This window comes from Xiphophorus couchianus, chromosome 9, assembly GCF_001444195.1.
Source record: "Xiphophorus couchianus chromosome 9, X_couchianus-1.0, whole genome shotgun sequence".
Taxonomy (NCBI): domain Eukaryota; kingdom Metazoa; phylum Chordata; class Actinopteri; order Cyprinodontiformes; family Poeciliidae; genus Xiphophorus; species Xiphophorus couchianus.
This window is the reverse complement of record NC_040236.1, coordinates 24,080,365-24,094,456: the sequence shown is the minus strand read 5'-3', so window position 1 is coordinate 24,094,456 and position 14,092 is coordinate 24,080,365. Positions and strand designations below refer to the sequence as shown.

At 40.8% G+C, this 14,092-nt stretch overlaps 1 protein-coding gene across 1 annotated transcript in view; it reads left to right on the top strand.

The window, feature by feature from the left end:
• LOC114151415 (uncharacterized) overlaps positions 1-11,427 on the top strand; it is a 97,731-nt gene extending 86,304 nt beyond the window's left edge. The window contains exons 4-5 of the mRNA XM_028028609.1: positions 614-819; positions 9,648-11,427. Of these exons, the coding sequence (XP_027884410.1) occupies positions 614-819; positions 9,648-9,840 (399 nt within the window). The 3' untranslated portion in view covers positions 9,841-11,427. The remainder of the gene's footprint in view (positions 1-613; positions 820-9,647) is intronic.
• Positions 11,428-14,092: the final 2,665 nt, after the last annotated feature.

Genomic DNA, 14,092 nt, shown 5'->3' with positions numbered 1-14,092 from the left:
TGATAGACCAATGAAGTGAGGAACATCATTGCGAATTAGAATGAAAATAACACATGGTTTTCAATATAAAAAAAAACAAACCAAAAACTGAAAAGTGTGGCATACTTTGACCCAGAGCTAAATACATTTTGCTTGCTTTGCTAGGCACTGAAGTCATTGCTCTGTGTTCTTTACAAAATAACCCAAGCTTTGTCAGACTGGACAGAGTCCTGTAAAAACCTCTCAGTTAGATTCTAACACATGAATATATTTAGTCATTTATTACAGAATCTACACCATTCTGTTGTGGTTCTGGTTGTATATAAGATTATTTCTCCTGCTGCAAGATGAACTTCTACATTCTACTCTGAGGTTAAAGAGTAAGGACTGTATGGTGGAGCTGATAAAGCAACTGGAAAACATTTTGTTAATGATAACAAAGTTAACACCAAACAAAATTTTTTAAATAATTTGAAGCTACATTTTTGAGCCCCATTTAATTGGCTCCCTAACTTAACAACATTTTTTTTTAAAACCTCTTTTGTTATTCTTCCTTTAGTTCACAAAGTTTGCAGTGATTAGTGAAATGAGACATGTGAGATGATGCGATGATCCCTCTTGCTCTCTTCTCCAGTACCAGCTGCAGAGGACGTCTCCGTGGCGATCGCTCAGCTCCCAGTGGAGGACGTGGCTGGTCCTGATCACCGTGCTGCTTCTGATGGGACTGGCGCCTTTCGTGGTCCACTGCCTGATGACGGCCTTCCATGACCCTTCACCTCCCATCACCTTTAAAGTGGCAGCGGCCCTATTCGGCTTCCTGACGGAGCTGCTGCTCGTCATGTGAGTATTTTATCATACAGTAGCCAAGGCTACTACAGCTAACCAAAGCTAACCCAATAACCAAGACTGAAACTGAGAAAACCTTTTCATTACCTGAAATAAATACGGTAATTAACGGGGGAAAGCAGTAGCTAACTGGAACTATATCGTGTTTATACAACCAACTAAAACATACTGAAGTTATCGATATGATGCCCTTTGTTATCATATTTATGAATTTATTTATTAGCTTTTCAAACTGATGGGAAATTGATTTTTGTTTCTTTTGCCCCAACGCAAGCAGTTTAAGTCAGCTGCTGGCAAATTACGGCTGTAATTTAAAAAACTAGACAGTTAATAATAATAATTTGACCTTTTTGAATTCTGCACCTAAATATGAACCGAAGCATGGAAAAACGAAACAATATTTAACTAATAAAAACCAAAAAGCCCATTCTAAAATCTAATTAAAACTAAATGAAACAGGCAATAAAAAGTCACAACAAATTAAAGTAAAATATAATGAAAACAGCAAAACTATTATATCCCTAATTGTACGTATATGGGTGTAATTACACATTCAACTTGCGAGATGAGCAATCGCCTTGAGAAAATGAAGAATGGCATTTTTTTGTTGCTTCGTTTTATAAACCTTAAGCTCTGATTTAAAACTTGGCTGCTGAGTCCAGAATGATCTTTTTCTGGTTTGAAGTACTTTAGATTTTGATCAGTCCAGACTCGGGCTTAACAGTTACCGACTTTAACTTTATTAGCAGCTAAAGTTGCTCATAAAATTAAGTCAAGTCTCCGACAGACAAAGAAAAGCTTTTAGATGTGTTTAGAAAAGCATCTAAAAACCGAAAGTGTTATTTCTTTCACCAATACTATTTAGTCCAGCAGGAACTTTTCTTTGTTATCGATTAAGACGTCAAATCCTGTGTTGTTTGTCCTTACGGCTAATTTAAAACCTTATCCCTTAACAAACCCTACTATAAGCTGCTTTAACTTATTTTGGGAGCTGAAATGAAGGGATGAGGTATCTGGTAGCAACAAGGTCCAGAGTTTGAATCTTGGTGTTTCTCACTTTTCTCACTGCGTCACCCACAGGCGTACATGTAACTCAAAACAGAGTCAGACGCTTTTCTTCATGTCTGCCGACATAAATGTCTTCCGGACGTCACAGACAGTTTTCAATCTTATCTAGAACATTTTATTTTACTGATTACCCAAAGCATTTGAGTGAAGATGGTGTAAGATGTTGGAGGAGTCCTTGAATGGGTTTGCAACTTCAGCGCAACCGAAAAGCTGCTTCCTTTCGTACTTCAAAATAAAAGTCAGAAAACAATGCGCATGCCTTCAAACTGATGCAAGCTCACAATTACTTTAAAAGACAAAAAGTCACACAAATAAATCGTGCCATGCGAGAAAGACTTTGCTTTGGCAAGAAATACAATGTTTTAATGTAGAGCGATCTCATCCTGTTACACTTCTAATCAATTATTAGGAATTAATTTTCCTTAATTACACTTTATGTAAAGAACACTTATTAATAACATGCTTGTTTATGTTTACACGATGTCTTCCTCATCCAAAGTACTGCAAAAACATGTTAGTTCTGACCACTAGCCACAGCATCGCCCCTCCGCTTTATTTTTAGCATTTCCCTTATTATGATATCGCTAATTGGATTGATGCCTGCTGTACTGTACACCATTAGTAAATGAACAGTCTGTTTTTATTAACATCCGCCTCGTAAATATTACATTAGATATCTACTCTCTGATTAGAAAAGCAACATATGGTGGGCGCCGTAATCAGATTAAAAGAGAGAGAGAGGGGAAAAAAAAAAAACGTTTTATGTAATCAGTAATTGCCGTACTCTCAGTTACTCAGTGGGGATACTTAGAACTTCAATTCATTATACTTGTTTTTGAAAATCAATCTATCAATCGTTGTGACCTCTCCACCTTTCCCCGCGACAAGCGATAGCCGAGATTTAGATAAGCGGCGCTCTTTGTGAAAAGAAATCCCCAGTTAATGTTTTTTTTTGTGGGTTTTTTTTTGCAACAGCAGAGAGGACCTTCGGATAAACTGCAACCGCCTCTTGTGCCAGTAGAGGAACTAAAACTTGTCTTCTGCGTGCGTGCGTCCTTCCTTCGGTGTTTTGTCACAAATTGGAGGAAGAGAGGCTGTTTGTAATTAACTCAACAAGGCCCATAACTTCTCCCTCTCTGCCTATTAACTGCCTTTGCGAGGAATGCGGCAAGTCAGCTGGTAATTAATAAATGCGGTGGCAGCGGTGGAGAGCTTCTGCATCATTATGTTGTTGAAGGCCTTGTCCACGCTACTAATGAGCTGTAATTTTATGACAGGAAACGGGTTTGTTTACAGCGTGTTCAGCCGCCTCCAACAGGCCACATTCTTGGCACTTCTCCTCCGCAGGTATTCTAGCCGCTCCCGGAGCGCGGCGAGGATGTGCCGCAGTTGAAAAGCAAACACCTTTTTTTTTTGTAAGAATCCGTGACAAAAAAAAAAAAAACACCCCAAAACAAAAACAAAAAAGCATTGAGTTTCTTGTGAGGAAAAGAACAGAGCCTCAGGGTTGTTGGGGGGGACAGTGGGGGGAAACTCTTCCGTATAAAGTGCTCCGCGCAGGTTTCTCCGCTGACTGATGCTTTGTTGTGTTATTACCAGAATAATAGGACACCCTCATTAGGATTGGTGGTCTTTAAAGACCCCGTGGCCCCCGCGTGGTGCTCGTTCTGCCTGGGATGTGCCAGCCTCCTGCTGCCCCCTGTCAGTGTGTATCTCAATCACACGTCAGCCTCGGGGTTGGGAGGCCTTGTAAGGAGCGTCCCCTCCTCCCTCGACCCCTTCACCCCCACCCGTCACTCCTCCTAAAGGAGGACGAGAGCGGGATCAACAAGCAAACCCTCCACAATGCCTCGCTGTTGCTCATGTTCAGACGGTGGCCCTCGAGTTCAAACCGCATCCACAAATCACCAAACGCAACGACAAAGTGAAGAACACAACAGCAATAGGCCTGTCACCATAGCAATACTTGCTGGGCAATAAATTGTCCCAGACGTTACTGTGATAAATATTATTGTTTGGAGAACATTTTCAAGTCTCAGTGGCATAATGATGCAAGAACAAATTCTCAACGATCAATAAACTTTAAATCCTAATGAACAATTGGAACTAGAAGACATTTTAAATATCCAAAATACATAAACAAAACAGAAACAATAATAAAATGAACTGTGAATTGTAAGTAAAATTGCCCTTCAAAGGAAGGGCTGGTGGAGACCAGAACACCAGACTGAGAACTTTTATCATCCAGTTTTTGGATGATAAAAAAACTGGATTTTTTTTATCAGAAAGAGAAAAATGATAATTATTGAGCTCATTTTAATTTATTGTGCAATTAGTTGATTTACTGCTTGTTGTGACAGGCCTAAACAACATATTCAAAACACAACATTAAGCACAACTACAAATTAAGAAAACACAGCATTAGATGTCAGAGGGAAACCTGATTGGACGACACCACTTTTGGCTTTAGAACCGGAAGTTGCTCCGGTTACAAACCTTTTGAGTTTTCAATCCCTGAGTTTCATGAAACATGAGATTTGGAAATGTTGGCAGGGTTTTGGAAATCTCAAAGAAAACATATAGGTCTACACATGGAGATTGCTACACTAGTAGAGCTAACTATGTAATGCTATAGTTGATTTAAGATGCTAATTGCTTGGTAGTTTAAAACTTCAGCTCCATAGATACAGCCTTTGTCTGAAAAATAAAATCAGAGTCCTGCTTTACAGCGACTGATGTAAAGAAGGACAGATGTCACTCCTGCTCTTATAAATTATGACTGAAACAAAAAGTTTTTAAATTCTTTGTTTATAGCTCTTAAAGAACTAAAGTTGCTTCTATCAACAGGTTTATTCTCGACCAAAACTGTGCTTTAAAACAAGTGCTTTATGTATTTTTCTCAATTTATACATATAAATGAGTTATAAATGAGTAAATGGGAACTATTTCCTTTAATAACACAACTGTGTGCAGTTAGTGCACTTTCTTGCTGTAACTGCGAAATAATTTCCCTGCTGGGATGAATAAAGTAATTCTTCTTCTTCTTTTTGTTTTATATTTTAAGTTTTATGCAACGTTTAACTAACTTCTGGTTTCTTGTATAATGACATGTTTTGACCTTATGGTAAAACATTTAATTAAATGTAAAAAAAAAAAAAAGAATCATATATTCTATTTTAATACCAGATCCAACCTGAATGTGTTTCAAACAATAAGAAGCACAAATTAAACCACTTATTACTGTAGTTATGAGACAAGAGGCAGCCATATTGGAGTTTAAGATCAGGGACAGGAAGAAACTTCCAAATTCCCACTTTTATTCTGACCTCAAACTGAGTAAAAGTTGAGTTTTTTACTGGAACAGGGAGAGTTTTGAGGACAAAGGTAACACACCGTTCTTTTTTTTTCACAACATTCTGTTTTATTTATTTCCTTTTTACAGCATGTGGATATTTCAGGTGGTCGTCATCCGGCTAGAAGCTTTGACAGGGTTGTGTCTCTTACAGATTTTCCACAAAACATAGGAAACTTTATAAAAACCACATTTATAGGGAGTTTTTATGGTAAAAATCATCTTTAACATGATTAATGCTCAAGTACATTTGTTGTGATTTTGTTTAAGTGGATAAATTAATTTGTACAGATCTGCATTATCAGTTTCTGTCAAGTTTACGGTGGCCTTTAAGGGTCAACTCATTCAAATTTGAAAAACAATCAACACAGAATTAAAGAGCCTATAAAGAAAATATCTTCATTAATTTCACAGCATGACACACTTTGTGGAAGAACGCTGCAGATATCCCAGAATCCCACAGGAAGGTCTGACCTACTGTAGTTACACATCACATTCTATCAGTATTTAACTTGTTTTTAAAGCTTCTGTATGTAACTTTTATTTACACATTCCCTAAAATTATCACCATGGTGATGATTTGTTATGATAGATGATTGGTGAAAAGATCTATCTCCTCCAGCTCTTCCCTCAGCTACTGCCATCTGAAGAAATGCTTCCCAACACAAACAACCAATCAGAGCCAGGAGGAGGGGCTTAGCGCTGTCAATCAATCTTGTGTACTCTCTGTACAGGAAAACAGTTTATCTGTGGTAATCGGTTGCGATGCTAATTAACATAGCTTCGTCCGGAAGCTATGCTATCAGAAAGATCCAGATCAGAACCGGAATGATCAGGCCAATGCGAGGGTGACTGACAGCGCTAAGACCCGCCTCCTGGTTCTGATTGGTTGTTTCTAGTTAGCTCTGCGAGGACCTGGATCTTTTTTCACAGATTATCTGTCTGATATTATACAGCCACAACATAGTGACAGTTTGAACAAATATTTAAAAAAATATATTTTTTATTAAAGTTACATAACTTCATATGATTTTAGCTGTTTATTTGAATTAAAAAGTAAACATGCTATGCTAACGTTACATTTGATTTCTGTATGTGGATAAGTTTTCTTCATTTCATCTTAAAAATAGACTCCTGTGACCACTTTACATTAAACACTCCTGTTTACTGTTTAACCTACATTTAAAAAAAGAAAAAGAACTCTGTGTTTTCAGAGTAAAACGTCTCATTCCTTCAGTTTCTGGTCATCGGCAACTTTTTTTTTTTTTTTTGCCGTGGCTGCCCTCATGCCTCCAAACCAGTCCTTCGGTTCGCCCTCCTCTTCCCGCCGCAGGTCGCCCAGTGGACACATTCACAGAGTCACATGACATTTGTCAGCCTGGAACCGCCTTTCGGAAGGCTGTCACACAATATGCGCCCTCTCCTTCCTTTGCTGTCATGGTGAGAGTGTGCGGCGCTGAGACAGTGCCCTGACCGCGCAGCGCCGCGCTGTGAATTTTTATATGCCACCGCCCGGAGGTTAGAAACTCTCATTATGCCGTGTTAGATTTATTAAAATAGATTATGGAAATGTTAATTAAGTCATTAATTACATTATTTAAGCGGCATTGACAGATAAGGAGTGCGTGCGCGTGTGTGTGTGTGTGTGTGTGTGTGTGTGTGTGTGTGTGTGTGTGTGCGCGGGTGGGGTGGCGTCGAGCTCCCTGGGTGGTTTAAAAGGATGTGATTGGTGACAAGGGACACTGTGGCGACGGCGTCTAAGCACAAGCGCTGACATGATACAAAGTGGCCTACACTGCTCTCTCACCTCACGCTACTGTCTCCAGCAGTTTGGAGAGCTGCCTGAGGACGGGTCGCCCTTCTGTAGATGTGCAAGAGCAAAAAAAAATAAAATAAAAATGGGGGCCTTTTCCAAGTGGCAACTGCACATCCTTGTGAGTTGGAGCCGACTCTGAGCGGAAACGCTCTGAAGCGAAGGCTTCTCTTCGGGACTACATTTCCAGCTGTTCCAGAGGAAAACACAGCAGCGCAATTGGAAGATGAATCACCCCCCCTCCCAGTACACCCCCCAACTCCACCGAGTTGATACTGTGGACTCTCTTATCTGTTGACAGTTTAGTTACCAACAAAGCGCAAGAAATGTGTTTTCCAATTCTGGGAGAATTGAGCTTTTCTTTGTGCCATCAAACCTATATTAAGGGAGGGAAAATTGCTCTGATCACGCTTGATAAGAACAAATGATAGATGTTGTAAACAAGCAGAATGCTTCAATTCTGATGCAGGCCATTGATTTGCCTCTGCAGCCAATTACTATGTGGGCTGAGGTTATCCATTCTCTCAATCTACCGGGGGAGTTTGTTTTTTTTCTCTCTCTCTCTCTCTCTGCCTTCATCCGCTGTGCTTTTCAGCTCCTAAAAATGTTAAATTAAAACATATTAACTCTCATAGTTCAAATAGTCCGGTTGGAAATAATGAGTCCTGATTTGGCCGGCCTTACATCAGGGTGCCAGGCAGCACTGAAAGGTGCATGTCTTGATATTAAGTGGCTGCTGATTGCAGGAAACGATACAAAGTGTTGCTGCTCGACCACCTCGGAGTCAAGCTATCGCGATTAGCCCTTCCATCAGTCACATGGACCTAATGATAATGAACTGATTGCTGAGATAGTTAGTATGCAGCAGCATGAATGGCACAGAGCTCTTTCATCACGACTGAAGACGGATTTCCTCCGTTGCGGATACTGTGACTGTGGAAGCGACCGCGCAATCATTTTCCTCGCCCTTTATTGGTTCGTGTTATACGCCAGACAGTCTGACTTTTTTTTTCCCACTGTTCCAAACAAGTGCTGTTGGTGGTAAGTGGACATTCATCTGCTTTCACTGGTTGGTGCTGGCGCGCAATACCAGTGCGGTTCAGATCAGACCTAAAACATCCAACCTGATCTGACCCGACTGATTAACTTTAATGATCGTTTGAAGTGAACCCTACGTGCTTTAATTCTGATTTTACTGCTTTAGTTTTTAGGCCACAAGTTAAGTAAACAGTGTAGGGTAGAACATTACCCTACACCCTTCAGCATGTTTTTTATATGCTGAAAAACATCAGCATGTAAGCGTTTCATATCAGTCCATATTGATAATTATTGATTTCATTTAAACAAATGAAATACTTCCAAACCAATCTCAATCTCAAGCTACAAAGCAAATGAAGAAAAGATCATTGTGTACAATGGCACTGATTTCCTTTACAGAAGGAAATGGCCACAGTTTCCTTTAATATTTGGTAACTTCAACTGAATGGCCACATCGTGCCAGTTAAAGCAGAATGAATTCAGCAGGAGTCTCCCAAACACTCTAAAGACCCTCTTAATAAGAGGAAATACTCTTATTAATAAGATTAGGATTATGTTGTTCCACTAATAAAGTCATTTGATCTCATTTTGAATGTAGCTAATTAGACAGAAATACATTGCCTTGCTGGGGCTTAGACAATGTAAAACCACATTCTGGGGAGGAACGGAGGGAAATGGAAACCGGCAGAATAGGAGGAAGATGTGTCTGTGTGGATGGGATTTTTTTAAAAATTCTATTACAAATGCAGATTTTTACAAGAAACTTTTGTGTCTTTGGTTGACTTTCTGTTTATTCATACCTTTAACCCTCCTGTGGTCTTAGAGGAGGCATATGTCCCAGTTGGACAGCCCTGTCAGCTACCGGTGGGCATTTATCGTATTGTTTATCATTTATCGTGAAAAACTTCTTATCCTGAGAAGAATTTTGATTTATAGTTCTCATGATAAACATCAATTATTGATGGGAAAATAAAAAATAAAACTGACAATATGATCAGAAATGTTACTTTTTACTCTTTTTTTTGGGTTTGCTCCACAAGAGCATCAATAAATGCCAGTAAACTCAAAAACACGACTAAATGCAGTTACTGTGTGCAGTTTAATGACGGATATCGGCTCCTGAAAATGTCTGTTTCATATGAGAATGTTTTCCAAGAGCAGTATACGAGTTTGTGGCTCTATGAAGGCTTTGCCATGCTCTCACAGCAACAGTTACCTATTTTAAAATATATATCACAAAGTATCGCTGTAAAGTTCTCCAAAGCTTTATCTCTGACATGTCTGCTGTGTTCCGTGGTTTTCATCACTCTATTTGTTCATTAATGTTCTTGACAAACCTCTAAAGTCCTCAAAGAACTGAGATCACATCAAACACAGGTGGAGTCTCTTTACTAAATAGGTGACGTAAAAATTGACACCACATTTCTGATTTTGCAAGACCTTCAAAATGTCACGTTTTATTGTCTTTCCGATTGAAAGTACTTTGAAAGTTGTGGCCGTTAAAGTGGGGCCTGTGGAAACGTTGATGGCTTGTGCGTGGTGTTTTCCCAGGTGTCTGTCGAGTTACCTCAGCGGTCGGTACCGGCAGGCGGAGAGGAGCTCCTTCACAGTTCAGCCAAGAAGCAGACAGGGGGAATGCTGGGAAAAATCTGAAGCATCAGCTGCGGCGGGTCAAATGTCAACTGGCGGAGGGGACGACAAGAACCCGGACGTGGTGAAGAGCGAATGCCTCGTCGTCTTCTGAATCAAAAGGGATCTCACAAAACCCTGACTCTTCTGGGTGCCGCCTGCTGAAAACAGCGTCACCCATTTACTGTTTTCTCCTTTGTCAAATCCTCACACTTTGTTCAGAAAGCACATTTGCACGAGTTGCAAGCCGATGATAAGAGAGAGAAAGTGTGTACGTGCTGGGAGAGAGGAGAAAAGAGCCTGAAATCGCTCTCTTTCCTTAATGATGCCCACACAGAGACAATGGGGCGCCGCTCTGATTAGTGTCACCTGTCCTTGTGCATCTCATCAGCTCCATTATGGCTGCATCTCCCATGCTTCTTGTGCTAATTGAATAGCCCGTGAAGTGGTGACGAGGACGGGGGCGAGAGCAACGTCTGTCCCGCTGCTGCCCCACAAATGAGAGAAACGCTTCCCAGAGAGACACGAGCCGAGGAAACATTAGCCATTATGAGACAGACAGAAAAGTGCTAACAAGTCGCCCTCATGTTATATTATCATCAGATTCGCTACAGATTATCTTCACGCAGCAGCTACGGCGTCAGCAGCTGCTGTGTAGTTTTTGGTGGGCGTAGCTGCTGCTCCATGGATCTCCTTAGCCTTCACTTAAATACTTAAATAATGTATTAGCTTAGCCTAGCGTAACGCAACAGGTTAGACGTTGGGATATGTCTTTATCCATCTAATGGGAACAACGTAGCTGCACAGTTCAAGCACGTTTAAGGCTTATCAATGTATTCATTACTTTTTCCCCACTAAACTGAGGTTAAAGAGATAGTTCGGCTTTTCCGATGCCTAAAGGTTGGAAGTTGAAGCTAACTTTTTGTAGGGTGTGTCCTATTTCAGGGGTTAAAACTTTTGAAGGACGTGTCCTACCCGGCTGACCAGGTTCTTCGTCCACCGATGTAAATGTCTTCCCGCCCTTACCTGGGTGTATATTGTGTCGCTTGGCAACCTTTACAATTCTAAACAGAAGCTGGGAAAGAAGAAGATTGAGGGTTTTTTTCTTGTTTTTATTATTTTAATTAAAGAACTGATTGAATAAACACAGTTTTTGCAAAAATTAGATTAAAAAGCATGTCTGTGCAAATGAGTAAAATTTTAACAAGCCATCTGATTAGAATCCTGAGGTATTTAAAGGATACGCCAGACCTGGAGAGAGGAAGTGAGTGGTCTTCCAAAGGATGCAGGTCTTGAATCCACAGGAACATTGCTTTTCTTTGTTTTTTTTGTGGGACATTTTGTAAGTGAATGGGTTACTTCAGAGAGCGACTTGGACTAACCCAAAGTCATAAAATGAACAAAATTCTTGTTTTTAAGATTCAGTGAAGCTGCATCTTTTATCAGTCCACATTGGAAAAAAATGATATTTCAGAGTCAAAAATCAATGTGAATGTGTCATCTACACCATTGATGAATGTATGGCAAAATGTGGGTTATATTATTACCTATTGTTTGCTTTTATAAAAGAATATTTAATCTACCTGCATAGGAAGTTGTTCTGTTTGTGAAAAGGTTGAATGTTTTCTCTGTATGGCAGTGCTGAACCACTATGTGGAAAAGTTTTTCTAAGAGGAAACAAATAAAAACTGTTTACATTGAATGCTTCTCAGGTCTGTCTGTGTTCAGTCAGTGGAAGATACAGGAAATAATATCCTCTTCTGCAAAGGGAACTTTTAATTTTGATTGTTTAAACATTGGCAGCTGTGACGTAGAGCTGTAGAGTGGCGCCTCTGGTGCCAAGCTGGAGCCTGAGGCACAGCTAGTGCAGTTCAATCACACTTCTTGTGATTTTTTTTTTCCTGTGAGTTCTGATCCGTTCCTCCCTATTTTAGCTCCCTGTCACCAACCGGGTCACTCTTAGCCCGGCACCACCTCGACTTCAGGCCTTTCCAGAGACAGAGTAGATGTGTTCTCCTAAATGCCACGGCAACAGTGACCACCGGGCCTGTGTGGTACTGAGGCTTACCGAGTGCCTGCGCAGCCAGATGGACACTTTCACGAGCGTGCAAATGTGGATTATTCTGCAGGCTACATCTGGGGGTCCACATAGTGCAGCAGACTGTGGGAAGTGAAACAGGTGGGTATGTGGGCAGAACGCACCTCCACCGGGTTGTTTTGTACCTTCATCCGTCGACGAGGCTTCACCACAAGTAGGAGAAAGAAAGGTTACGATCTCCTACGGGATGAACGCCTCTCTGAATCCTGACAGAGACTTAAAGAGACGATTTTGTTTAAGACGTTTTATTATTACTACTCGTGAACCAAAATGTACTTGTACAGCACTTTGTCTAGTCCAGAGGACTTGAAAGCTCTTTGTACGACATTGTCATTCACACCCTGATGGTAGTGAGCTACATTGTAGTTTGACAGAAACAAGGCTGGCCAGTGCCGTTGATCCCTCTGACCCCCACCAGTTGGCAGGGCAGGTGAAGTGTCTAGCCCAAGGACACAACAACTGAGACAGAGAGCACAGTGATTCAAACCGGCAACCCACCATTTACAAGACAAACTCCTAACGCCATCGCCACCTTTGCCCCAAACCGAAAAATGAACAGATCAAAGGTAACGCATTGATGAATTCAAATAACTGGATTCTTTGCCCTTGCACAACGCCCTACACCCATTTTGAGGTGAATGTAGGCTTCCTGGTGGAACATTCAAGCACGAAAACCTTCCAAAGCACATCTTTCTTCCACCATACCTCCCAGAAGTAGCATTGTTTTCCAATTTCCATTAAAACTGTTGCTCTGCTTAAGATCAATTGCACATGCTATTGCATCAGATATATTGGACAGCTGTAATGTATTTACCCTCCCGCGGGGTCAATTGACCCCCGGAAGCCTTTTACCCTGTGTGCTGTCTGGCGGGATCGCATTGAACCTGCATGCTCTTTTACAAGTTGTTTTTGTGTGTTTGGTTTAAGAAACGTACCATCTGACAGGACAGCCCGCCCCCCGCTTCCCTGCTGTCCGACCGTGACATCTGCTGCACTCCACCTGAACTCAAGGGTTACAGCCTTGTATATTTATATGCAACTTCTATATGGTTTACATCTGTAAAACACAGTATTCGTTGGGGTTAGAGACCACAGCTGCCTGCGAATAACTAAGACTCACCAAGACTTGACAGCCGCCCTAAAAACACTCATATCGGCCTATTTTCATGGTTCAAATACCAACTTTAAGGTGAATTAATACACAGAGTGGAAACCATCTCAGCACTACAGCAGAAGCTAACATTCACTTTCTTCCTTATTTCCGTTCTTGGAGATGCAGGTAATCAATGCCATGTTGCTCCTGGATTGGCTGTTTTGCTAATGCTAGTCAACAGTGTGTCAAGTAGCATTGTTCCTTGGTAGTTTAGCTCGTCAAGCTGCACTTTATTTTCAATATTCTACATATGCGCTACAAAAAAACAGCAAATAGCTAAGTTTTCTGCAAACAACGTGGTGTTACGGTCCACAGAAAATCCACTACGAACAGGCGAGAGTCCACTGAAATATGATTGGGTATTAGCTGAGTGTTAGCGAGTCTTTTTGTTATACTCCAAGTTTAAATTGTCTTATAATGATAAACTACAAAATATACCTCAAGCATACATAGTACAGAACACTTATCTAAAGTGTAGGCTAATCCAAATAATAAGAAATGCTTTGCCTGAGTTTCCCAGTTTATCTAACTCTCTTCATCAATGTGAGTGTTTATGATTATCATGATGTTTTATATCTAATTAGCTAGAAATTAAAAATAATTAAACACAGGTTCATAAAAGATGCACAAGTTGTCACGCATCAGTCAGTTTGCAAAACATATTCCTATTGAGCAAGGATACAGAACTCGACTCGACCTTATTATCACCCCCTAACCTCATATTGAATTGAACCCAAGCCAAGGCCTTTGTCGAGTCGTAGCTCATTAGACGAGTCCACCTCATAATGAGTGGCCTGATCCATGAGGGGAGATAAAGCTCCTGCTCTGCACTGACTGGAGATCCAGAGGAACACACCCACAGCGCCTCAGACTGCATGGGAACAGTAACATTCGCTTTGAAGCAACAACTCTTTCAGCTGCAAGTCAGAGTGCCGAATGTGGTCGGCTGTGAGAGCCAAGAGGATCCGCTTTGGGTTTGACTGTCTGTTGAGGACGATTAGACACAATGCAGATGATGATGATGTGGGAGTTCATCACCGTCTCTATCACTGTAGGATAAGGTAAAATGGCCATCTCTGCATGTCTGCTGGATCGGCCATTGGTATGTTTTTATTT